Consider the following 26,119-nt stretch of genomic DNA (forward strand, 5'->3'; position numbering starts at 1 on the left):
ACGGGGGGGGGGGCGGCGTGGAGGCTGCGAACGCGACCCGGGGACCGGTCCCAGCGCGCGGGGCTTACCTGCGGGGGAGGCGCAGGGTCCTGCGCGCCCTGGGCGGAGGCAGGTGAAGCATCTTTCCGGCTCGCGGCCGTTCCCGGTGGACGGCCAGCCCCGAACCGCCGCGCCCGGGCCTGGGACCGAGGTGAGAGCCGGGCCACGCGGAGGCCGGAGCCGAGCCCGGCTGAGCCCCGCCCCCGCCCCGCCGCCCTTAAAGCCGCAGAGTCCTGTTTCCCCCGCGCCGACTCCGCCCCGGCCGGCGACGCGCGCGGCCAGGGGGCTCTTTGATGCCCGGCAGGTAGACAAAGAGAAGCGGTGGCCGCCGTCCTGGCCGGTAGCAGGGGCGCAGCGGGCTGGGGGCCCTTGCCCTCCGTAGCTAGGGGTGCAACGGAGCCAGATGCCCTCACTTGGGGAGCTTGAAAGGGGTGTAGCAGGGCCAGGAGGGGGGACCCCAGGAACCGGGGTGCAGTGCGCCCGGGCTGGGAGCTGGGGTGAACCAGGGCAGGGAGCCCCGGGGTAGAGCGGGTACTGGACTGCTCTCTGGGCGGCGCATTAATCCCCGGGGATGCCAGCTGCCACCCCTTGGGCACCCTTACTGGGGGCAGCAAGCAGCAGAAGGGTGTGAGCCGCTGGCATTTCCCATCTCTGATGTGCATGAGTGGTGGCGAGGAGTTGGGAGGCCACCAGCACACTCCTTCCAGCTCCCTCCTGGACCCTTTCCAGGCTTTGAAAACTAGAATAAATGCAGGGAACCAGCACCTAGATCAGGACCTGCAGAGGGATGAAGGTGAGAGGCTAGTGCACATGGCCAGCGGCTGCTGGGGGTTGTTCCATCCCCAGAGAGGGGAGGAGGAGGCGACTCACGCCCGGAAGAGACAACCTCAGTGGGTGCCATTCTGCCTTTAGCCAGCAGTGGGGGCTGGGCTGAGTGGGAAGACCACACAGATCACACCCTGCGAGGGAAGGTCTGCGCCTCCATCCAGGAAGCCTTTTCAGATTTTCAGCCCGGCTGGGAGAGTCCCACCATGAGAAGATTCTAGTCAGGGAAAGAAGTGGGTTCCCATAGCCAGGCTTTCTGCATTTTGGAAATGGATAGATTACATCTGCAATTTCTTTAAGCAACAGAAACAACAGCAATGGTATTTTTGAAAAGCCCACCCCCCACCCCCACAAGTCTTGAACTAAGATGACCTTGGACCACAGAGCAGTGCCTGCTTCTGGTGTGACAGAGCCAGCCAGAGACCCAGGCCACCTGTGTTCCTAGAGGCCTATTGTGTCATCACCTCTAGTTGCCTGGGCTCAGCTTTCACATTCCTGAACCCCCTGGATCCCCAGGAATGAGGACAGGTGTATTGCTTTGGCTGCCCAGTGCTACTGACCAGGGCAGCAGTTCTGAGGGTGAGACGCCAGCTCAGAGCACGTAATCATCACGAGGGAGGAAGCTGTTTGAATCCCCACGTGTTAGAGAAGGTCTGTTTCCGAGGGCCAACTTTCTACATATGCATTGAGTTCAAAGGCACATATGGGTATTGATCTCCTTTACTGAGTGGTTTAGTGGTCAGACTTAGGAAAGACCGCCAGGCCCCGAGCAGACCAGCTTTGAGGGGCATCGAGCAAGGCAGGTGTCCCGTCCCAGTCCAGGATGGTGTCCTGGACTCAGCCCCTTGCCTGGCCATTCTGTTCTGGGGTCTGGGGATGCCCCAGGGTTCCCCTCCACCGAGAAGGGGTGAACGCAGTCCTCTGGGGAGGTTCTGCCCATGTAGCTGGGCTGGGCTGGTGGGGTTATCTGGGGAACAGCCTGTATGCTGGAACCTGGAGGGATCAAGCAGCATGGAATCCCGAGCACAATGGCTCTGCCTCAGCCAGAGGAATGTCACCAGCAGGGGATGTTTTTCTGGGGATCTAGCTGTGCATGTTTTCCATAGGGCAGAGCGGCAGGAGGGAGGGGAGGCCTGACAGGGGGAAGGCACAGGGGGGCTGTGCTGTCCCTGGACATTCCTTCACAGTCCTGCGGAGTCTGAGTGGCCCCCTCCCTCTTCCTCACACCTGGCAGCCTCCCCTCCCCAGCCTTTCAGCCCCCACCGGGACAGGGGCTGGGGGGGGGCAGGCCATAGAGAGAACAAGTCTCACATGGTAAGGTATCGACATGTGGAATCACTATGTAACACAGCTGAAACTAATATAATACTATATGTCAACTATAATAAAAGATTTTTTTTTATACAAGAAGAGGAGGAAGTCTCAGGAAGCAGCAAAGCCCAGAGCGGGGCTCTCAGCTTTCTGAGCCCCCCCCCCAAGAGGATTCTGTGCTGGGGGACCTCCCACCCCCTCCTCCCTGGGACTCACTCTGAGCTGGCACAGCCTGCTGGAATCAGAGCTGGCCCTCCACACAGTTCTCACCCCTTCTCTACCTTATGACCCCCGCACCTCCTTGACCTGACAAGTGCTTTTGGGGGCATTTGTGACCACAGGGAAAGCCTTGCCCATCGGGGGTGTGGCAGCATGAGGGGGGGGTGCCAGGTTGCCTTGAATTAATACAGTGCAGGGGCACATGGGAGGACTCTGAGTTTTTTGGGTCTCAGGCTGTGTAGTTGTGGCTGGGGGCAGAGGAAGTAGGGACAGCTGAGACCCACATGGTGGAGGGGATGACACCTGCTGGGAATGAGAGAGGACAGGTATTCATGCCCCTCTGTGCTTCTCTTCAAAGAGCGCTTGGGAGCATGATGTCATTCGTCTCCCAAGCCAGGGCCATCAGCATGGCTCTTTACATGGGGGAAACTGAGGCACAAAAAGGCCAGGAAATGTCCAAAGCAGAGGGCAGAGCCCAGACTAGATTGTGGAAGGTTTTTCAGACAGATCCCTGCTGAGTCCCCTGATGCCCAGGGTCCCCAAGACCAGTGTTTCCAGCAGAGACGTCTGAATATTGGGAAAAGGCTGTCTTTGGGGGTCCCCACATAATCATCTCAAAGGCTGACGGGGTTGGTTAGAGTGAGGCAAGGAAAACTGAAGGACTTGCCAGGATGTCCCATATGGCCTGGGTCCCAGTGTCACCTGTCTGGAGCCTGAGACCCTTGAGAAGACCGGGGTCCCAGGCAGGCACCCACCACTCTGTCCCCAACCTTCCCGCACTACTTCTCTCCCATCAGTGATGAGGCCCTTTGCCCCCTTAGATGGACCTCCCCAGGTCTCGGCTGGCCAACGAGTGCTTTACTGTACTGAGGGGTGACCAGAAAGAGAAAGGATCCAGGCAGAATGGATGGACAGGGAATGGGACAAAGGACTTGGGGCAGGTACTCGGTGAGGTGGTCCCGTGATCATACTGCTCTGATGGGGAATGAGTTGGCCACATCCCTAATCCCAGCTTTAAAAAGCCCCCAGGAAGAAAGCATCAACTTGGAACATTGAGGAAACCAGTTTAAAACCTTGGGCTTGCCTAGTCAAGGCACTTATGGGAGTTGATGCTTCCTGCTCCTCCTCCATTTCTCTCTCTCTCCTCTAAAGTGAATTAAAAATAAAAGCCTCTAGGCCCTTCTCTAGTGACCCCACTGAGTCTTGAGGAATCCTCTGTTGTGACCTTGATAGAAAAATCTATAAACCACCAGCCTCTGTAGCATTTGCATGCCTATGACCCCGTTCCCAAACAGCCTGGGAATCTAGGGAGGCACAGTGCTTACATGCATTAATTAGAGGGTTAAGGCCCAGAAATGTTGAGAGTGGCCTTGGGTGGCCTGGTCACAGGCGGGGAAGCCACCATGACACTTACCCAAGGCAGTGGTCATTGTCTATTGGGACAGCAGTGGGTTTCTTGACTTCCAGGGAGGCTTAGTTTCCAAGAGCTTCTGTGTGTGACCCCACCGGGCTTCCCTCACCCCTGACCTTGCAAGGCTGTCCCTGTCCTCCCCGACCTCCAGGCCCTTCCCGGACAGCATGATGGATAGCCAGGAACAGCCCTCTTTCATGTGGTCAGAGCCGAAAACATCTGAGACCATGTGGTTCAACACCTTTGTTTTCACAGACAGGGAATGAGGGCACAGCGTCCTCTGGACTGGTCAGTGCCACCACTCCTTACCAACTCCCTCCCCTTGCCAGCCCAGGGCTCAGATGGAAGATTTGGAGGGTTGGTGGCACAGTCTGGACAGGGCACATTAGAGGCAAAACTCAGTGTCCCAAAGCGCAGCCCTCATCCAGCTGCACTGTCTCCAGGGAGCAAGTGGCCCAGCTAGGGGGAGGGGTACCTGCTCCAGCTGCTCCTGCTCTGCAAATATTTATACAAACTTTGCAGAGACACGCCTTTCTCACCAGTCCCACAGATGGGAAGAGCAGCAGTGGAGAGGAGAGGACGGGCCTCCCAGGCCTTACAGTGAGCTACCGTTTTAGTTGTTCCAGCTCAGTCCCTCCTCCTGCCATCTGAACCTCAGAATCCCCATGCAGGTCTGAGACCACGGGGCAGACGGGATGATGGGGACCGAGACGGGAGACACTGCCTCTCCAATAAGGACTGATAGACGGTCAGCTGGCCTCCCTGGCTGTGCATGTAACTGTGTGCACGTGTGTGTGCATGTATAAGAATGTGCATGTGTGTGCATGCATGCACACACGTCTGTAATCTTCCAGCTCGAATCCCCGAGGCTGGAGACAATGATTTGTGAGCAGCCCGAGCACCACGGCTCCAGGTTCTTCGTTGCTGAGTTGCATCTCTGACCTCCGCAGAGAAATGGAAACACATCTCACGCGACTGGAGAAGGCACTGTAAATATGCCGTCTCCCTCGATCCTCAGGATGCTTCCAAGCAGCTGCAGCTGCGCCTCCCTGGTCGAGTACCACCTTCTCTCTCCCAGGAGACGGACCAGCTTCCTTTCCAAGTTTCGGTTGTCTCTGGTCCCCTGTGGTCTAGTCTCCTCAGTGCTGCCGGGCAGATGCTTTGCAAACATGACGAATGCTGTCACCCCTCTCCCTGAAACCTGCCCATGGCTTCCCCTCTCACTCAGAGGAAAGCCAAAGTCCTAGTACAATACCCCCGGGTACCTCCCGACCTCATTTCTAACTGCCCTCCCCTCCTTCTTCACTCTGCTTCAGCCATGCTGACCTTTCTGCAGGGCATCCTCACCTCAGGGCCTTTATACATGCTGTCCTGTGCAGAGACACCTTCCCTGACCCCCATCTCCAAGAGCCCCTGCCCCGTGACTCAGCCCCCTCCCTGCCTAATTTTCCCTGACAGCACACAGCATCACCTAAATGACTGTATGGATTTTAAGAATGATGTTTCTTTTTTCTCCTGCTGTGTCCCCATGTGGCACACCGAGTGGCTATTCTACAAGTATTCATTGAATCTATGAGTAAACATCGTGAGGAAGACGTTATCATCACCTTTCCTTTCAGACAGGACAGTGAAGTACCAAGAGACAAAGCAACTCATGCAAGGTCATACAGGGAGTGAAGGGGCACACGGAGAATTAAACCCAGGCCCGCTGAACTCCAGGAATGTTCCACTGACTTCCAAGAACAGGAAACTAACCACAGGGACGGGTGGTGATGTGAGGCTGTGTAGCTGCTGCCCCAGGGGAGCTCCCCTTAGCTGGAGCCTCACATGAGGATACATCCAGAAGACAGGGGTCATCTGAGGAAGTTTGCTGCACATGAGCAGGTGGCTACACCCCAGCCCCTCGGTGGAGGCTTGCTGTGGCTCAGAAAGGGACTGTGACAGCTGCGTGATAAGGTCTGTCCCTCCTCTTCCAGTTAACACTCGGCAGAATGTCAGCAGTCCTGGGGACCCGCCACCAGCGTCTGTCCACATGGCCGTGTCCCTCCTGGATAGCCCTGTCATCGACCCCATGGGAGCCAAGAACAGAAGCCAGGTGTCCGAGGAGCAGAGGGCAAGACTGAGAAAGGAGATGGTGAGACAAGGGGCCAGGAGAGGAGCCGGAAGAGGGTGAGTTGGCTGGAAAAGACAGCAGGGATGATACTGGAGCTTTGTCCCCGTCTTCCAGGCTGGAGGTGCCCCATGAGGGACAAGGGACAAGGCATGAGAGAGAACCCTTTCGGTATGAGCTGGCAGGCCAGTGAGAATGCCCCTGCCCTGCTTTGCGTGGGGCTTCAGGCTGAGGGCAGGGCCACTCAGCTCTGCCTGGAGGAGCCGCCGCCACTCACACTGCTGGTCTGGAGGCTGCACACCCCCTGCCATTGTGCCCCACATCTTCGGCCCCCTGCCCGCGGCTCCGGTGCCCACACAGCCTCTTTGTACCCAGCTGTCTCTCCCTTTGCCTTTAGATGGGCCTCACAGTGTCAGTCTGTCTCTCGCCCCTCCTCAGGGTGCCCATCATGGTTGTGCTGGCTCTGCCCACGGCACAGACCCCAGCATCATCCCCTCCCACCCTGTGTCTCTACAACAACCTCGGCTGCATAGTCATGCTTTGGGTCTCTAGGGGCCCAACTCTTTCTGTCTGCTTTTCCAATGCTTGCCTCATCATTGCCCAACACCTAGACAAGAACATTCAGGCCTCTGGCCCTGGAGGGCACCCCATGCGCAGCTCTGTGGGCAAGTGCTCTGCCTGCCCTGCTGGCCCGTCTTCAGCTGCTGGGCCAGGGACATCTGACAACTGGAGGTCAGAGCTGGCCCCTCATGTTCATCCCGGGACAGCTGAGCCTTTGAGCAGAATCCACAAGGACCTGTATTCACAGAGGCTTGGGGGCTGCCGTCTGTCCCAGGCCCTGTGGTTGTGTGTGGTTCTCCAAAGCAAGACTCTATCCTTGGAAATGGGGAGGTCACTTAGGGGCACTCCAGGAGGGGTCTCTAACCATACCCCTTCCTCAGCCGTCCGCACAACCTCAGCCTCTGCTGAGGGAAGACAGAGAAGACAGGGCCTCTGTCCTGGGGAAACTTTGACTCTGGTGGAAGCCATGTGATTCTCTGCCCTGACACGCCCCTAGGCTTAGTGCCCCACGGGCCACACACAGAGGGAAGAGGCTGCGTGGTGGGCACAGCAAAGCTATGGGTGACAAAGGCCAGGAGCTACCACTTTTAAGCTATGGAGTCCTGGCAAGCCAGTGAAGCTGGCTTCCGATTTCCTAATCTAGTTCACACTGTTTAGATTAAATAAGATATGCCTCATTGGCATTTGGTGAACCTCGCATGTTATACAATCATTAGACAATCACAAAAGCACAAGTTCCGACAGTACAAACAACAGACACCAGTTCCGGGACAAACTAGAGTTCATTTTCAATGGAATGAATGAGGGAAGGCTTCCTGGAGGAAGGGGCCTTAGAAAAGACAAGTGGGCAACTGAGCGTGACCACGCAGGTGGGAAAGCTCTATGCAAAAGCCTTTAGGACTTTTTAAAGGTTTGGCTCTCCAGGTACAAGCTAAAGAACTGAGGCAACATTTCCCAAGCAGCTACTGCATGCCTCATGTATGAACACTGTATGCTATATCATCCTTGTCTCAGATGACCATTACCACCAGAATGGGGACACTCTTCCCCGAAACTTGGAGTCGGTATCTGAACCCCGGCCTGTCAAGCTTCCAAACCTGTGCTCCTCCTGTGGGCTCAGGCTGCCCGGCATTTCTAGGTGCCACACAAGCACAGCCAGCTTCTCATAGGACAGGAGGCTCGTGGGGAGAGGGAGGAGACTGACAACTAAAGAGCAGAACAGGGGACAGACAGGCAGGTGGACACGGCTGGAGGGAAGAGCCAAACCCATCCCCACAGCTTTGGCACCCCCATCCCCATCCTGATTGTCAACCAAATTGTATGCTGTCAAACTCAGTGAGGACCCGGCACCTCAATTGTAGGTTACTAGGACACCAGGGGGGTGGGGCTGCTCACTGCGCAGCTTCAGCCTGCCTCAGTTGCCACGGCAACTAGCATCCATCCGGCTGCCCCTCCGGAATGCCTGGCTGACTCACACCTTCCAACCAACCCTGTTGGGTTTGAACAGACATGGCGATGCAGGTGAACCCCACACGGGCTGGGCAGTGCTAACATTCTTCTGTTGTAAGAATCAAAGGGTGTTTCAGGAGCTGGGGCATGTGTGGGGGGGCTTTCTGATGCCACCCCTCCCTCCCATCAGACCCAGAAGCCTGATGCCACACCCTCTTTCTTTCTTTATAATCGATGCCATCTGTGTTCCACCTCTGTCCCCTCTGCAGCCGCGGTCCCCATGGATGCCAACAGAACGCTCCTGAGGGCACCTGTGACTCTCAGCCCGAGGCGTTCCTTTCAGTGGGGTGCCGGAACACAACTGGAGACAAATACCCACACTTCCCTCTGGGTGCCAGGAAACATCCCAGAAATCCCTGAGCCCTGGCCAGTGGCCCGCCTTGCAGTCACCGTATGTGGCAACGCCCACTCTGGGGTCCGCCTGCCTCCTGACTCACCTTCCTGCTTCCCATCAGGGCTTTCTGTTGTCACCTCTCAAATTAACCCTCTGTAGTCAAATCCCAGTCTCCAGGTCACTTCCGGGGGACCCCAGCTCAATACACTCTCCCTGTTTGAGTGAGGGGCAGCCAGGTCAGAATGGGAAAGAGGCCACGCTCATTGTGGGGTCCTGTGGGCAGCTAGCTCAGCTGCCCCACACAAGGTGGTCACTCTTTGCCGTGGGAGGGCACTATATGAGTAGGTGTATCTGGCTCAGAACATAGTAGCCAGCTCGCTGGGCAGAACACTTAGGTGGTCCTGCTAGGGAGGACCAGAAACATCATTTTCAAGCATGAAGGTCAATACACACTTTTCCCAACATAGCACCATCCCTGAGGATGCGCACATGACAGCCGAGGTCCACCAGCTTGCTACGAGGGAGAGCCAGCATCCAGTCTCACAGAGCAGGTACCACCCTCTCCTCATTTCCAGCCGAGAACACAAGTGGAGGGGGATGAAGAGCTCACCCACACCCAGAGCGAGAAGAGAGAGCCAGGGTTCGGACCCAAGCAGCCCAGTGGCGAGCTTTCACATGATGCTGCTTCCACCATGGGCCCAGGAGGCATCTCCCTCCTTTCAGACCGGACGTGCTTCAAGGGCAGAGACCATGTCCTTCCTGAACTTGAATGTTAGGTCCTCCCCAGAGCGGCCCCTACTGTCCTGTGCCCCTAGCCTTGTGTTGCTCGGGCCAAAGTCAGCCTGGTCCAGCTGCCCACTGGGTGGGCCGCATCATGAGGGGCCAGGAAACAGAAGAGAAAGGAGACTCTTTTTCCTGCTAGTCCGAGTTCAGGAGGGTTCTTTTCTCCTTAGACAAATCTACAAACCCAGCGCCCATGTGGGAGAATTCCTGTGGCTGAAGGTGGGTGGGCAGGTTGGGGTCAGCCCTCTGCCAAACTGGACAGCAGCAACCGAGCTGCTTCTCAGGAGGGGGCTGCAGAGGCCCCAGTGACACGGCAGGCTGGGCGGCATCTCTTTAAGGCCTGGGCTCCCGGCCACAGCCTCGGGGAGCACAGAGCCCGCCCAGGAGAAGCCGGGGCCTCCAGTTTATTTGATTTGACATTTCTCAACGTCAGGACACTTCAGAGCCAAGAAGGAAACAAATCCCATCTGCTCCGGAGCCCCCAGGCGGAGTTCAAGAGGACAGCCTGGGAGGTAGGAGGGGCAGAAGACAGAATATTTAGCCACACACGGAATGGGGAACCACCCGAGGGAACACGGGTCCTGCCGTCCCCAAAACACACACACAGCCTCTGCAGGGTGGGGCCTAAGATCCTGTGGCCCTGGGCATGGGACCCTGGACAGAAGTCCTGCCAGGGTTGCAAAGGACACAACTCCACAATGTGAATGGCGCCCCCTGGAGGTGTGAGACCCATTGGCATGGCGCTGGCTGAGCCTGGGGCTCCTGCCCCTCACCCTGCAAAGCTGGGTCCCAGCAGCATAGACTGCCATTTGCACAGACAGACATGGAGATGCGGAAAAAAACCTTGAGTTCGAGTAAGGAGGGGACGCAGGGAGGGCTGGCTGACCTCCTTGCCCTCTGGGCACACGTGGCCCCAATCCCCCTGCCGGTGTCTGCCTCAGCGGGGCCACCCTTCTCCCCCTCCCGCTCTGACTGGGGTTGGGATGCGGGCACAGATGGCTGTGGACCTTATCTTCTTATTAGATTAAATTCCAGACTTTCCTATTTTTAGAAAAACAAATTCCTTTTCTCTTTTCAAGAGGTAAGAATGTCCCGAGCTATCACCTAGGACCATTAATTGGCAGCCAACTCCAAGTTGTCCACAGCATCATGATGTGGCCATGACATGGGTGGGACAGAGTCAGGTGGTGACCGGTCAAACTGCCAAAGTTTAAGAGGATCAGGGACAGCTCAAGAGCTTCTAGGAGGGGGGCCTGGAAAAGCACGAAAACCTGGATCACTTAAGAAAATACTAAGATTAAATGGGGGGACATTTCTGTGGGAGAGGGGCAGTCCAGAGAAGAGAAGAGAGGAGAGGAGAGGAGAGGAGGGGAGAGGGGGGAGGGGGAGGGAAGGCAGGGGAGGGGAGGGGAAGGGGGGAGGGGATGGGAGGGGAAGGGGGGAGGGGAGGGGAAGAGGGAGGGGAGGGGAGGGGAGGGGAGGAGAGGAGAGGAGAGGAGAGGAGAGGAGAGGAGAGGAGAGGAGAGGAGAGGAGAGGAGAGGAGAGGAGAGGAGAGAGCATCAGGAAGATGTTGAATTATTTGAACGAAGATTTACACTTATTCTAGTCTCCCCCTCCCCCATCTCCAGACAACAAAAGTTGACTCAGCAATGTGCAGAAGTTACACTGAAGCAGAGTCTAGGTGACTATTTAGACACTTTCTAACAATGTCATTCTTTTTGAAATAGAAGAAGCCCCCTGTCACTGTGTCTGCAAGACTGGCTGTCAGCATGGGAGTGTACAGGGGGAAAGATTCTTGTACTTCCTGGAAAGGTGGATTAGCCTGTGGTCACGGAGCTTTAGAAAACTGTAGCCTTCAGGCGCAGCCCAGAATTTGCCATGGTAGGGTCTTGAGGTGAGATTAAGTACCTGCGTTTTATAAAAAAAGACCCACCAGCTATAAACCTCTTAGAGGAAAACACAGAGGGAAAGCTTCACGTAACTGGCTTTGGCAATGATCTCTTGGCTACAGTGGCCAACGCACAGGTGAGAAAACACACAAAATAGACAAACGGGACTTTATCAGGATGAAAATCCCGTGTGAACTTGAAGACATCACTGACAGAAAGAAGAGGCAGCGTAGACATTTGCAAATTGTGTCTCTTCTGAGGATCTTGTATCCAGAATATAATAAAGAGCTCCTGGAATAAAATAACCACTGAAAAATGACCCAATGGAAAGAGAAAAAAATGGGCAAAGGATGTGCACAGACATTTCTCCAAAGAAGGTGAAGGTATGACCCATAAACATACAAAAAGATGCTCAATGTGACGAGCAGTCAGGGGAATGCAAATCAAAACCACAATGAGACACTGTGTCACACCCGTTAGGCTGGCTATTCAAACGAAAAGAAAAATACAGGTGAGAAACTAGAGCCCTCATGCACCACTAGTGGGTTCTTCTACACGTTGAAAGTGGAACTCCCATATCGTCCAGTGATTCCACTGCTGGATGCAGCCCCAGAGAAAGGGACACCGAGGGCTTGAACACACACATGTACACCCATGTTCACAGCAGGATTATCCAAAAGGTGGGCATGAGCCATCAGCGGCTGACTGGATACATCAAATGTGGTCCCTCCATATCATAAGATATTACTTAGCTGTGAAAAGGAAGGGAATTCTGACACCTGCTACCACATGGATAGACCCTGAGTACATCACGCTTGATGACACACGCCAGTGACCAACGCTGTGTTATATGAGGCACTTAGAGTTGTCAGGTTCTCAGAGACAGGAAGTGGATGGATGGTAGGGGATGCCAGGGGCTGGGGGCAGGGGCAGGGGTTAGGGTTTCATGGGGACAGTGTCGGGTTGGAAAGAGGGACACAGGTCTGGAGATGGTGGTGGTGGTGATGTCCACACAATAATGTGAACGAGCTTAATGCTCCTGAGCTGGCACTCAGAGATGTTAACATATCAGCCACGTGCAGAAAACACATCTCAGCAACGACTGTGAAAATACATAATTTTCCAAAGGTGCACAAGTACTTGGGGGCAGGCAGCAGTCACCACTCACTCTGGTTAGAAGGCCGTGCCTTCTCCGAGATTTCACAGGCTCAGAAGAGGGGCCGGTGTTTGGACGGAGCAGAGAGCTGATGGGACTGCACATCGGCTGGGAGGAGCTCCCCAGGGGACAACTCCCCCCTCCTCCCGTAACTGAAAGCAATGAGAACGTCTCAGCATCACGACCAGGCATCATGGCTCCCAGGGTGCCCGTGGTTGCTTGTGTCACTGTGGGGAAGGTGTACACCAGCGGTCAGCTTGCCCTCCCTGCTGGCCCTTACCGGCAGTTGGGAAGGCAGGAAGGTGAGTGGCAGTGGCTATTGGGACAGATGGATTGGGGGAAAAGGCTGTCACTCACAACAGAGAACCCCGCTTTCTCCACTGACTGGGGTGCACGCACACTGTCCAAAGGGAACAGGATACAGAAAGGGTTCCAGGGTGGACAGAGGGTACCAACTGCTCCCCCCCACACAGCATTCTATCCCCTGCACCCCAAATCTCTGTAGCAGGGTCTGCCGGCTGCCATGACACCTGGTCAGACTGCACACTCTGAGGGCAAGTCTGGGACCCTAGGAAGGTGGAGTCCTTGTCCTCCCTCAGGCATTTCAATAATAACAATAAAAATAATGATAAGTGGTAATAATAACTAGCATGTGCAGCATGTCGTGAGATCTTTATGACAAGCTAAAAACTATTCCAGGCTGTCCATGTGGACCGACCCATTTAATTCTCATAACCGCCCTGAGACAGGTTCTCGTCACCTGTGTTCAGCAGACAGACAAACCACAGCTCAGAGAGGCTGGCTGGCTTGCCCTAGCATGCACAGAAGTCCGGCCACATTCCTCAGACAGGGACCTCTCCAGAGACAGGAGTTTTCGGCCATGGCTCCTAGGCAGTGGGGGGTGGGGGTCTGGGAGCTCTCTGAGGGCCAAGGCTATGGTCCTGTCATCACCTGGGGGACTTCAGGAACATTGCTCCTGCAGGGGCTGTGCCTCCTTCGGCCCAGCTGGCCGGGAGGTCCCAGATGACAGGAAGAATCCCGGGCAGAGCAGACGGCCAGACTGCTGGCTCCTCTTGGCCAGCACCGCCCTCTGGGCGCAGGAGGGGCTGGCCAACTGAATGAGGTCCGGGCCCTCGGGTTTATGGGCAGTAAACAACCCCAATCCTGCGTCAGCTGTTTGCTCCAGAGCGGCCTCCTTGGCCAGACAGCCCCACCAGGTCCCTCCTGGTTTTCCCTGGGTGGGGAGCTGCTGATGGCCTGAGTTCAGCTCTCCTCTCGTCCTTCTATCCTCTTAAATTCGGAGATTGTCTGAGGGAGAGGTAGCCCCCGCCACTTCCTGTGTGGTCCCTGGGAGGGTGTTAGCGAACCAAGTGAGCAGGACAAGTGTAAACATGGCCTGCTGAGACGGCCCCCTGGAAGCTTTCAGAACCCATGCGGCTCTGTGGTCTCAGGGCTTGGCCAGCCCCTCTTTCTTCCTATCCTTCCCCCATGTGGTCACACAAGATCAAGCTGCTGCAGAAACGCCACCTTGTCAACAGGGGCAGAAAAAGATAAGAAGATGAGGGTCCTGTGGGGCGAGGACAGGGAAAGGGGTGGACCAGGCTGGGACAGGAAGGAAGAGGAGGAAGGAAGCCGAGCAGAGGACACCGGGCCACAAGGTGAGCCAGGGACAGGAGCCAGGACGCCGCAGGAGGAGGCACAGGGGCTACAGTGTCCACTTCATGCCGGTTCCCACCCCACACTCCATTTTCTCTCCCAGCAGCCTCTCGAGAGACAAATAGTCTTATCACCCTCTTTTCACAAACGGGTAAGCAGATGAGATCAGACAAGTTCTACGGAGTTAGCAGAAGTGCTGAGACCAACATTCTGTCCAGGGCCCCTCCTACCAGCCTTTTGAGAGGGGGAGGATGCACCACTGAATGACAGCCACGGGAGCCAATGAGAGGAGGCATCAGCTCCCAGCGGGTGGCCCTGCCCACCACACCCACATCTAGAAGGACCAGGTGCATCAGAGGAGCACGGAGGCCCCTAGTCACAGCGCAGTAGACCCGAGCCCCCCAGCGCGTGGGCTCCACTCCTCTGGTAAGGGGTTCCATCCCTCAGGTCGACGCACATCCCCCAGCCCCGGCCCCCGACCCGAGCAGGGCCCGCCCTCACCCGGTTGTGATATCATCGTCCTCCGTCATGGTCTTGCCCATGAGGTCGCTGTCGCTCATGTAGCCGGACTTGAGGTCCGCATCGTCGGAGTCGAGGCGGGAGATGTGGCTGAGCTTGCTGGGGCTGCGCATGGGCATGGTGTGCGAGTAGTGCGCCCGCTCCCCGTGCATGTACCACGCTGGCGGCCCCTCTGAGCGGCAGCTCCCGCCCACCGAGGGAGCGTCGCCTGCCTGCAGCCGTGGGCTGGCCTGGCCATAGCGCCAGGACAGGGGGGACGAGCGGTTGGAGAGGCTGGACACGCTGCGGGGATTGGCGTCGTCGCTGTCGTAGCAGGTTGTCTCCAGGGAGCTGGGGGGGGGGCAGAGGGCATCGGTTTACTCCAGGCACAGCTGCCCCAAGCCGGCGGCTCCCCACTCACCCCAGGCTACTCACCCTTTGTGGGTGCTGCCCCCCTGTTACTTGTCATCTCAGGTTGTCAGCAAAAATGACCTCAGTGCCAGGAGGGCCATGAGACATGAACCGAAGAGGTCGTTGAACTGAAACCTGCACTTCCTCATCTGTGAAGTGGGCCCAGCAACTGAGAGCTACTTCTTAGAGATCTAGGGTCCCATACACGGAGGGCCTGGCCCTGATGTGCTCAGTAAACAGGAAGGAGCTGGTGAGATCCCCCCCCCGGGGGGGGCGGTGTCTGGCCACCAAAGCACAGAAGGCCTATCACTGACCCTGTTCCCCTTTCTAATGAGGGGCAGAGAACTAGTTTATTCCAAACCAAGACAGCACAGTCTGGAGTGGGGTGCACAGTGCAGAAAAAGCTCTGAGAACCTGGGCTCCCTGTGAGACTGGCTCCCACCAGAGGCCCAGGGCAGCAGGGAGGAGCCTCAGCAGAGAACAGTGTAACTGGACTGTGGAGAGGACAGAGGAGAAGAAGGTGGGGGTGAAGCGGGGTGTCCAGGGTCCCAAGCCTCAGGCCTCAGGCCTCAGGCCAGGCCAAGGAAACACACCTGGGTTGGCAGTAGACAGTGGCCCGAGCATAGGCAACAGGGTGGTGAGGCCTGGGACAGTGGTGTTCGCAGTAAGTCTATACCTAGCAATAAAACGGTGTACAATGTGGGTGGTGCTGCGTCCACACCCACAAGTCTGAGCCTGTCTGCTCCTGTCTCGCTCTTGCACTGAGAGCCTCCTCCTCCTCCGTGTTCACCCCCAGACCCGCCTCTAAACGCCTGAGTTGGCGGGGGAAGAAACTACACTGGTTCCTGACCCCAGGCCTCCTCTTGCCCCCATCTGGGGAGCATGTTATGTGGGGGAGCAGTGGGCCAGAGCACAGGGTGAGTTTCATTTCCTCCCCAGTCTAGCCCGTAACCCAGACGCTACCCTTGCTGCGGAAATAAAGGAAGCAGGGCAGGAACAGAACTCTCTGGAAGGAACCGAACCCAGCATGAGTCTGTGAGCTCCAGGCAGGGGATGACTGTGATGGGAGCACTCACTGGGCAGCGGGCCCCTCAGGCATGGGGCCCGTGCGTGCTCCATCTATATAGGTCAGGTCCAGCTTGGTGCCTGCACGCAGCCAGCATGGGCTCTGAGCCTGCGGGATGCAGACAAGCCCCCATCAGCCTTTGTGACTCGAGGTGACTCACGGAGGATGCGCCCTCCTACCCAGGATTCTGTGAATGTCCTGTCAAGTCCCAGGACTGAACAATGGAAAGCTCCTGAGAAAGTAAAAGGGCCATGAAAATTCAGGAAGTCACCATTTCGGTTGTCCAGGTGTGGGATGAGAACCACAGAAACCCAGGCTGAGAGCAAAAGTGGCCCTGGGTCCACGGCAAACAGAAAACCAGCGTCTGGGCCCCTGGTTCCCTTTCCCGTAAGGGGAGACAGTTAGCTGTGTGCAAAAGACTTTTGGTCTCCCCCACACCAACACCCTCCCCTCCAACAAACAGGGCCAGCCTGGGGTCAAGCTGCTTTGCTCAACTTGGGGAGCTGGCTGCTCATAGTCAGTGGCTCCAGGAGGCTAAAGCTACAGCCTCTGCCCTTTCCTTGGGGGTGAGTCACTCGGGGTATGACCCTCTTGGCCACTGAGCGCTTTCTGCCTTCTTTGGCATGGTCTGGCAGGCAACCGGTGCTGAGTGACGTTCAGCACTGTCCCTGGATAGGGAAGGGGGTGTTAGAGATTTCTCCCACCTGGTCTCTGAAATGATGAGCTACACGGAGCCAGACCCCGGTCCCATGCGGGGTTGGGGGTGGAGGCAGATAGAGCAGCCCAAGTTTCAGGGTCTCCGGGAGGCCCACCCACCATCCACATTTTCCTCTGACCTGCATGACTGGATCCCTTTCAGCAGCCAGGGCCCTCCTGCTGGCCTGAGCAGAGGTGGCCCCCAAGAGTAGGGGCTCTGTCCCCCACCACTGAGAATGTTGTCGATGTCGGGAAGCACAGGGCAGAGACAGGAGGGTGGGGGGACGATGGGAAGGAGTGTGGAGTAGAGAGGAGGGTGGTCTTGAGCCGGGGAACTCGAGAAGGTGGGTGAAAACCACAGTGGCCTGATTTTAGTTCCACTCAGAGTTGGTAGGTCATGAGTTCTCCATCATGGGAGGTATGTAAATTCAGTTCGGATATCCGTTGGCCACACTCTTGGGTTAAGAAAGTACATCCTTTTCCCATCGTTCGTGTCCCAGCTCTGCTCTCCAGCTCCAACCCCAGGAGATGGGGAGGGACCGGTCTCCAGTCCAGCTGGACAGGCTGCCTGTCCCTCTCTGAGCCTTCCTGTCTCACACCCCCGTGATTTCCCAATCCTGGCTGCTGCTCACTTGCTCTCTACCCCCAAGTGCAGCCCGGCCCTCTATCCCCCTCGGAGTTGCAGCATGAGCTCATCTGGGCAGCCCAAGGAGTGGGGGGAAATTCTGAATCATGGAGACTAAGGCCAGGATGCCCTGCTGGTGGTGGTGGGGGGTGCTGTGGGAAGGTGATGCTCAAGCAGCTGGAGTCTGCAAACTCCCCAGGGTAGGTGGAGGGGCACAGCCACATAGCAAGGAGTCTGGGTGATGCTGTGTGAGCGCCTCTGAGCTCTCAGGCTGGACAGACAAGAGGGAACCTGACTTCAGAGTGGAAAGACCCTCCCTGGGTGGTGAGAGGCCACCACCCTGGAATCCCAGAATGCAGGAGACTTCAGAGGAAAGACGCTGGGGCCCTGCCCCCAGCATGGGAGACAGAAGAGGGTGGTGGAGGGCATGACTCCCCCACTCTGTGACTTACCTGTGAGTCACCTGGGACCCTCGCAGGCTGGACATGGTCTCTTCCAGGTTCTGTCGAAGGTCCAGAACATTCTGCACTGTCCTCTTCCTCTGGGACTCTGGATCTGAGAAGGAGAAAGCATTGGGTGAATGAGGAGGACTCATTGCTGGGGACCTGGGGGGGGGTCAGAGGAGCAGAGATTGACTATCTCCCCAGGCACCAGACCTGGGGCATCTGGCCCCTGCCTCTCAGGCCTTCTAAAACCCCAGACACGTGCCCTTGACCATTCTGAAGACTCAGCCTTGAAAAGGGGCTGCAGGCTTGGGGCCTGCTGTGTCTACACACGCCTTTCACACCCTCCCCGTTTGTGACTGCCTTTTCCTACTTCTTTTTGGGGAGGTCCTGCTTCTCACAGCAAACATCCTGGGCCACACTTCCCATGGGTGAGGTCAGCTGGAACCCCATCCCCTGTGATGTGCTGGTAAAAGTTCAACAGCAGGCTCTCAGAGGCAGGGACTCTGGGCGTGTGGTGGTTGCCAATGTCTGTGGTGTAAATACTGCCACAGCTGCTTGTGAGTTGCTGACACAAGGATCACAGAGTGAGGAAGAGATGCTAACAGCCCGCCCTGGGGAGCTGGAGCCAGCCAGCTGGGGCCATACCACACTCTGGAGCTGGAAGTTCAGACAGCGCCTCTAGATAAGGAGGGGCTGGAGGGGGTGCATAGTCATCATCGGAGCATGAACTGGGCTCTGGGCAGCAGGACCCTGGCACACAGCACCATCCTTATAGAGGAGGATGTGTGGGTGTGGCCCCACCCACAGAATCTTAAATGAGCGGGTCACTTTATCCAACCTTGGCTTGCAGTTAGGTTATCAGTCGGGTCGGATGAGCATTTAAGGTCAGCAAACAGAAATCTACCCCTCTCCTTCCTGGGGTGAAAATAGTACACAAAAGGTTGAGTGGTACCTGGGTACCCCTAGCTCTCATCAGTCCGTCCAGTGGACCCTTGTCAGACAGACATACACTGTATGCTGGAGACCACAGCAGGCTCAAAGGAGACGAACACGCAGAGGACCTGTCCCTGCCCCACACTTAATCTTTGACTTTGCGACTCAGGGTCACCTAATGGAATCCAATTCCCAAAGCCTCCTTGAGGCAATCCATGAGAGAGAGAGTCCAGGACCCACATCAAGGAGCAGACCCAGGAACTGATCCTCCACCCCCAGACCCTCTGCAATCCTGAAAACCAATTGCCTGTTCAGTGCCCCTCCCCCCCGCCAGCCCAATTCAGTGAGAGGATGAGGTTCCTTAGTGGCCAAAGGGAACAGCTCTGAGCCCTGCAAAAGGGCATTTTCTTCCAAGATTAATGTTGGGCCGGCCGGCAGGCAGCTGCTCTGATTCTCCTGTTGGCCGAGGGACTCAGGGTCAGGCCCAGCCCCGGCCCCTCTCCCTCCCTGCCCCGGGGAGCCTGTAGGAGGCTGGAGTGAGGGTGGTGGCATCTCCTGTGGTCAGCGCCGTGTATCCAGGCCTCTGTGCCAGGGGCCCGAGCTTTGTCGCCAGCCTGACATCACTTCTGTGGCTGCCACGCCTGTTTATCCTGGCAAGTACCACCTTGTGAGCTGTGGCACGGCTTTGATGGATGGCTTAGCAGGGAGCATGGGCCAGATTAGAATAGAGAGTGTACATACATATTTTTAAAGCTTGGTTCTACAATGCCTATCTGGGGGCCAAGAGCACGGTGCCAAGATGTGGGATTCAGGGCCAGGGCGATGTTTTCTATGGGTTTAGCAGAGATGAGGGAAAAACCTGGATGGAGACCGGCCCCTCTGGGGGTGTGCGGTCTCAACAAGATGGCAACCGGGAGCCGCCTTGAGGCTGTGAGTGTGCCAACCCTTTGCATGCATTATAGTGTCAAATCCTCCCAGACTTTGTGAAGGAGTCATCCTCTTGTCCCATTTTACAAATGAGAAAACTGACTCAGAGAGATGAAATCCATTGATGAGCACACGCCCAGCACATAGCACCAGCAGAGCCACGTCCGGAAGACGTTCCTGTTCTTTCCAATTTGACACGGCGTCTCCACGCCCCCAGCAAGTGACTGCACATGGCGGGGGCTCAGGGAACATTTCAAGAATGGATAGATACATGTCCCATTAGGAAGATGGTTTTTTTTTGTTGTTGTTGTTGTTTTATTTTTTTTCCCTGAAGTTGGAAATGGGGAGGCAGACAGATTCCCGCATGCGCCCCCAACGGGGATCCACCCAGCATGCCCACCAGGGGGCGATGCTCCGCCCATCTGGGCGTTGCTCTGTTGCGACCAGAGCCATTCTAGTGCCTGAGGCAGAGGCCATGGAGCCATCCTCAGCGCCTGGGCCAACCTTGCTCCAATGGAGCCTTGGCTGTGGGAGGGGAAGAGAGAGACAAAGAGGAAGGAGAGGGGGAGGGGTAGAGAAGCAGATGGGCGCTTCTCCTGTGTGCCCTAGCCGGGAATCAAATCCCGGACTCCTGCACGCCATGCCGATGCTCTACCACTGAGCCAACCGGTCAGGGCTGTTTTTTTTTGTTTTTTTTTTTTTGTTTTTTTTTTTGCATTTTTCTGAAGCTGGAAACAGGGAGAGACAGTCAGACAGACTCCCGCATGCGCCCGACCGGGATCCACCTGGCACGCCCACTAAGGGGCGACGCTCTGCCCACCAGGGGGCGATGCTCTGCCCATCCTGGGCGTCGCCATGTTGCGACCAGAGCCACTCTAGCGCCTGGGGCAGAGGCCAAGGAGCCATCCCCAGCGCCCGGGCCATCTTTGCTCCAATGGAGCCTTGGCTGCGGGAGGGGAAGAGAGAGACAGAGAGGAAGGCGCGGCGGAGGGGTGGAGAAGCAAATGGGCGCTTCTCCTGTGTGCCCTGGCCGGGAATCGAACCTGGGTCCTCCGCACGCTAGGCCGACGCTCTACAGGGCTGTTTTTTTTTTAAGGAAAAAAATATAAACGACTAGTGGCCAGCCTTGGGATGGTCCACCTGTTTCCTAGGTCACAAAGGGGTCGAACAGAAAAAGAGACACTTTCTCCCCTTTCACTGCACTGAGCACTGGGCCCTTTTTCCCATCTCGCTCCTTTAAAGACAATCCCACCACCACCAAGCCATTGCCACATGTTCATGTCAGCAGAACTGCTCCAAAGTCCCAGAGACTTGCTAAAAGTCACAGCCATAGAGTCCTTGGAAGGGACTCAGCCCAACCCCACCACTGAGTGATGGGGGCTGAGGTCCAGGGAAGGGTGACCAGCTGGAGGGCACAGGGAAACATTAAAGGAAGCCTCCCCCAGGTGCAAGTTTAGGGTATGTGGGGAGCCAGGCTGGAACAGCCTGATTTGCTGTGCGGTGGCCTGGAGGTCCCAGGAAGCTCCACCTACAGCTCCCTCTGTGCCTAGCAGTACCCTCTGGTGGTCACCGTGGGCATGCCACCCTGCTTCTCTAAGGCTCCTCTGGGGTGGCTGAGGTCCCTGAGAAGCTGGCTGTACCCAATGCTCCTGGGTGGCAGTTCATTCTTGGGGGGGCAGCATGGCTTCAGGACCAGAGGGCTGACTGAGCATACAAAAGGCCTCGGAGCTCAGCAGGCTGCAGGCACGTCGCCGAGGTCAGACAACTGGACACACATACCTATGACCCCAGGCAAACCTACAGTTCTAGCTTAATGGTAGGACACAGTGGCATTTGCAAAAGAATTCACTCCACCCTCACCCTTACCCAACCTAGAAGCTCATGTGTACATGTGTATACATGCATGTATGTGGATTTGTGTGTACACACATGTATGTACATGTATATATGTATGTGTGTACATGCATGTGTGTGTGTGTTTGTACGTGCTCCTCAGCTAGAAGAAAGCAAGCGCATGTTCACCCAGCCCTCACCATGGTGATGTGCAGTCGCCACAACAACACCTGTCCAGTGTGCACTGGGCATTGGCAGGAGGGGTGATGCTTCTCCCCACACACTGCTGCCCGTTACATGACACCACAGAGAGCTACTGTCTGACATGAGCCTGGGGTGAGTGGACAGTCATCAAGTACACCTGAGACACAGGTGCAGCAGTGCCCAGTGCTGAATGCCTACTCTGTGACCGTACCACATCGGGCACCTCCATGTCTGTCTGATGCCAAAGCCACTCTTACTTCCCCTACAATGCAGCAACTCAAAATGAAGACACCCCCTGCCCCCGGTCCAGCCAGTAGCTGTGGACACTCCCACATACACACAAGCATCAGACACATGCCATCCAGAACTTCTGCAGACACAAACAGAGACCCACGTGCAGATGTGTCTCCCACGTGGCAGAGCAGAAGGTGATTAATCTGTGGAAGGACAGTCCAGGGTGCAAGGGAGTGTGGTAAGGACAGAATCCTTCTGTCTGCTCTGACATCAGAGCAGGGAACAGGCTTCCCCTGCAGGGCAAGGCTATGAGCCCCCTGACCAAGTTCAGAGAGGCAGGGGCAGGAAGGAACAATGGTAGTTCTCAGTGTTGAAAAGACCTGAGTTCAGACTCTGGCACTGCCCTCTCCAGCATGTTCAACCTGGAACAAGGTATCTCCCCTCTGTGACGTGGGGAGGGTGATGGTATTCATCAAGAAGGGTCGTTGTCAGGATTAAGAAGCTGATGCATGTGGAGGGCTCAGCCTGATACCTGCACATAGTAGATGCCTTGCAAATGGCTGCTCATATCTGTTAGAGCACTCACAGGCCTGGCCCCCCACCCACCTTTGCACTGAACTGAAGCCCCATCTTCCATTGGCCCCTGCAGCCTGTCTCAGCTGTGGGAAGCTGGGCCTGGGGGGCCTTCTCTGGGCTATCAGTTTAAAACCCGATGTGGTGCCTCCAACTGGAGGGCCACAACCACGACAGATCAGGAACACATGGGACGGAGTAGGGACTCCAGCAGACCCGTAACCCAGCAGACAAATTTCCCCAAGTTCTATACAACTTTAATTACAAGCTTACAATTAAGTCAACTTCAATCATGGCCTGTTGCACTCTTAATTACTTCTACCCACGTTTCAGAACCCACATGAGCAGGTTTGCCCCGGCAGAGGCCGTGGAGGCCTGGGTTTATGTCCACAGAGAGACTGGCTTTTGCTGTGAGCAGCCGGGGACCGACAGGAGGACCAGAGAGAGTCAAAGGAAGAGTATTTCAAGAGCTGGGAAGAATCACCCATGTTCTCACTTCATACATGGTGGATGGGGGGGGGGGGGATAAGGTATCACGCAGGCCCAGAGAGGGAAGGCTGGCCGGATGTCACCCAGGTTGTGAATGGGAGCAGTGCCCCGGCCAGGGCTGTTGGTTCCAGAGCATGTGTCTCGGCTGCGTGATCGCCCACACAAATCTCCCTGCCCTCCAGCAGAGCACTGCGACTGCTCCCCACAACAATCACCCCCCCCCCCCCCCGCCAACCTCTTTCCTCCTAATCTGATGACCCCAGAGGCCCTAGAAAGAAGGCTGGTGGGCCTCTATGCAAGAGATTCTCCACCTCCATGGAGCACGCCAGTGGGGGACCATTTACTCGGTTACTAATCCTATCATTTCACTCATCTTCTCCCCACGTAAGTCACAATATTGTTGGGGCGGTTGTCACAGAACCCTGCAGCATGACAAAATGCAGGCTTCTCACTGTTGGGAGCTCCTGCTCCCCAGACAAGCTCCCAGACATCCTTGTGGGATGAATCCCAAGGATTCTTCATCTTGTCTGAGAATCCCAAGCCCTCTCGCCCAGGAGCTGACAGCCCAGAGGCCCTCCTGCTATATGTGGCCTGGGGAGTGATTCCAGCAAAGGGCTGGGACTGAAGAAGTGGGCGGAGCCCCGTGGATGTGCGGAACTGGGACCGGAGAACCCCCGAGATGGAAGCCAATCTGGGGCCAGACTGTGCACGGTCACCCCTGGTCTGGAATTGCCAGATGGGTGTCTGTACTGATTACTCAGAGTTTTGACATTTTTTCTTTCTCTTTCTTTAAAAAGTATTTTTTTTCCTATTGATTTGAGAGAGAGAGAGAGAGAGAGAGAAGGGGATTGGGAGAGAAAGAAGAGAGAGAAGCATCAACTCATTGTTCCACTTAGTTGTTCCATTTAGTTGTGCACTCATTGGTTGCTTCTCATATGTGCCCTGACCAATGATCTAACCTCAGATCTCAATGCATGGGGATGATGCTATATACTCTGAACCACCTGGCCAGGGCTGTCCTTTTCTCTTTTTCAGATGTACAACCTAAGGATTTGACAGTTGTATACATTATATACACTATATCACAGCATACCTTGTATCACTGTTCATGTTATATACATTGTGTCATAACGTACCTCATATTGCATACACTGTATCACTATACACTGTGTACACTAACACTTGTACACACTGCAAAATGATCATCAGAGTAAGACCCTCAGTCATGTGTCTCCCAATGGGCACTAGGCTAAGAGGAAGTGTGAAGCAGGGAGTGTGGGGAAGGAAAGCAGCTCCAGGCAGATAGAGAGTTGTAGCTGGGTTTTCCCCAAAGGCACACACTTATGTAAATTACTTCCTCTCTCTGGGCTTCAGTTCCCCTATTTGTAAAATAAGGGATTTGGGGTAAAGGACAACCCAGGCCACTAACCAACTCTGACAGTCTGGCTCTACAGCTTTGTAACTGGGTGAAGCCCACACAGAAGCATCTCTATCTCTCCCAGAGTGCGTTGAAGATGCAGGTGCCAGGAAGCACCCAGAGCTCATGTTTCAGCAGGCCAGGAGGGGGCCCAAGAGTCTGCATCATTGCAAGTCTTCAATTTGGGCCACAGTTTGAGAAATGCTGATACAGTGCAGCGCACCCCCAGGATAGGATATTCCTCATACAATTGGGGCTGGCTTCCCTGATGCCAGGCCGCTGGGCTATGTCCTGAGCCCTCAGACCACACCGGTCCCTGGGTGCAGATCTGTTCTCTGGGAAAGCCCACGGTCCCCTCTGCAGGCTTCAGGGAGGAGGAGTCTCTGTGTCAGGCTTTCAGAGGATGCCAGCCCCGTCCAGCCTCCACCAAGGTCTCTAGGGCTGGTTTCTGAGCATAGCCACGAGGGGGCACTGCCGGTCCTCAGCTGCAGTGGCCACAGGGTTGGGAGCTGCCCAAAGGGTCTTCCTCCCTTTGCATTTTGCTCAGCACCAGTCCTTCCCTCCTGGGCTCTGCATTCCTCGGGCCAGCGGTGGCCTCCCTACGCCTGGCCTCAGGTTGTGCCCAGGTTGTACCCTATCCTTGAAGAACAGCCGAGAGCTTACAGCACCCGCCTTGGGGAGCCTTTCCAGTCCTGGGGACAGAGAGCAGCACCTGGCTTGCAAGGGAGGCTCAGGACCTGTGGCTTCACTTGGCAAACTCAGAATTAGGGCCAGAGTGTTAGAGACTGGCTGGCCTTTCTGCTACACTGCCCTGGACAGTATGGGGGACTGGACTGGGCTCCAAATCCACGCCAGGTTGTCTCACTTCTGCTCCTTTGCCTTGTTCTCAGTCAAGAAGCTTCTCTGATAAGGAGGGTGGAGCCACTTCCCCCATCCCTACTCCCATGCCCAGCCTGGTCCCTGCAGTGGGCAGAGGGCAGGACAGGAGCCAGAGCTCTGGAAGGCCCTGTCTCTCCCGCCCAGTGGACCTCGAGATCTACTTAGAATGTTTTCATCTGTGATGCTGCCCAACCCCATCATGTGACACCTGCTCCAATGAAATCCGGCTGCAGGGAGTGGTTGTTACAGCAACAGTTGGCACAGCAGAGAACTGTCTCTGCAGACAGCCGGGCCGGGGGGGGGGGGGGCGCGGACCTGGGGTGGACAACCATTGGGGAGGTCCTGGGGAATTTCTGGTCATGAAACTAGTAATATTAATTGTGGCCAATTCTTTGGCAGCTTGTGTGCAGGCACTAGTCTAGGAGCTTTTAGTTCCTGAGGCCATTTAATCTTCATGACCATCCCCTGAGGTTGTCCCCAGCTGCTACGTCCATCCTACAGCTGAGAAAACTGAGGCCCAGACAGGTTACTGTCCAAAGTGGTAACAGCAAATGGCAAAGCTGGGAATTGGACCCAGGCGGTCTGACTCTAGAGACACACGGTCCAGTGTGGCAGCCTCCAGCCGCAAATTGAGCCGTGTACATACCAACTGGGACGGGACCCACGTACTATCACATTTGCCCTTTCAAAGTGCGCAGTTCAGCGGTTCTTAGCACCTTGGCAAAGCTGCACAACCATTACCACTCTCTTGTTCCATCATCACCGACACCGCCCTGCCCCAGCCCCCAGTGTCTACCAACCTACTTTCTGTCTCTGTGGATTTGCCTGTTCTGGACACTTCACGTGAAAGTCTCCACAGACAGGTGTGGCCTCCAGTGACCACATAGCTCTATGAGTGCAGGTTCCTTCACGTTGAATCAGGTGTTGCCACCACACTCCTCTTTGGGGCTGAATAATCCTCCGTTGTATGGACACACTCACTCATCCGTTCATCCTTTGATGGGCCTTTGGGGTGCATCCAATTACTGCCTGTTTTATGACTAAAGTGGCTATGAAATTCATATACGAGTTTTTATATGGGCAG

General features: G+C 55.9%; 1 protein-coding gene across 8 annotated transcripts in view; it reads right to left on the reverse strand.

Moving 5' to 3' along the window:
- Positions 1-26,119, reverse strand: part of NAV1 (neuron navigator 1) — a 181,331-nt gene that overhangs the window by 53,777 nt on the left and 101,435 nt on the right. For 7 of the 8 annotated variants that reach the window (XM_066379711.1, XM_066379703.1, XM_066379675.1 and 4 more), the window contains 2 exons: positions 17,553-17,655; positions 14,306-14,653 (listed from right to left, as the gene is read on the reverse strand). In XM_066379711.1, coding sequence (XP_066235808.1) covers positions 14,306-14,653; positions 17,553-17,655 — 451 coding nt within the window. Of the gene's footprint in view, positions 1-68; positions 196-14,305; positions 14,654-17,552; positions 17,656-26,119 lie in introns of those variants that run through there. The other variant, XM_066379722.1, reaches the window with a different exon arrangement.

This window comes from Saccopteryx leptura, chromosome 1, assembly GCF_036850995.1.
Source record: "Saccopteryx leptura isolate mSacLep1 chromosome 1, mSacLep1_pri_phased_curated, whole genome shotgun sequence".
NCBI classification, from domain to species: domain Eukaryota; kingdom Metazoa; phylum Chordata; class Mammalia; order Chiroptera; family Emballonuridae; genus Saccopteryx; species Saccopteryx leptura.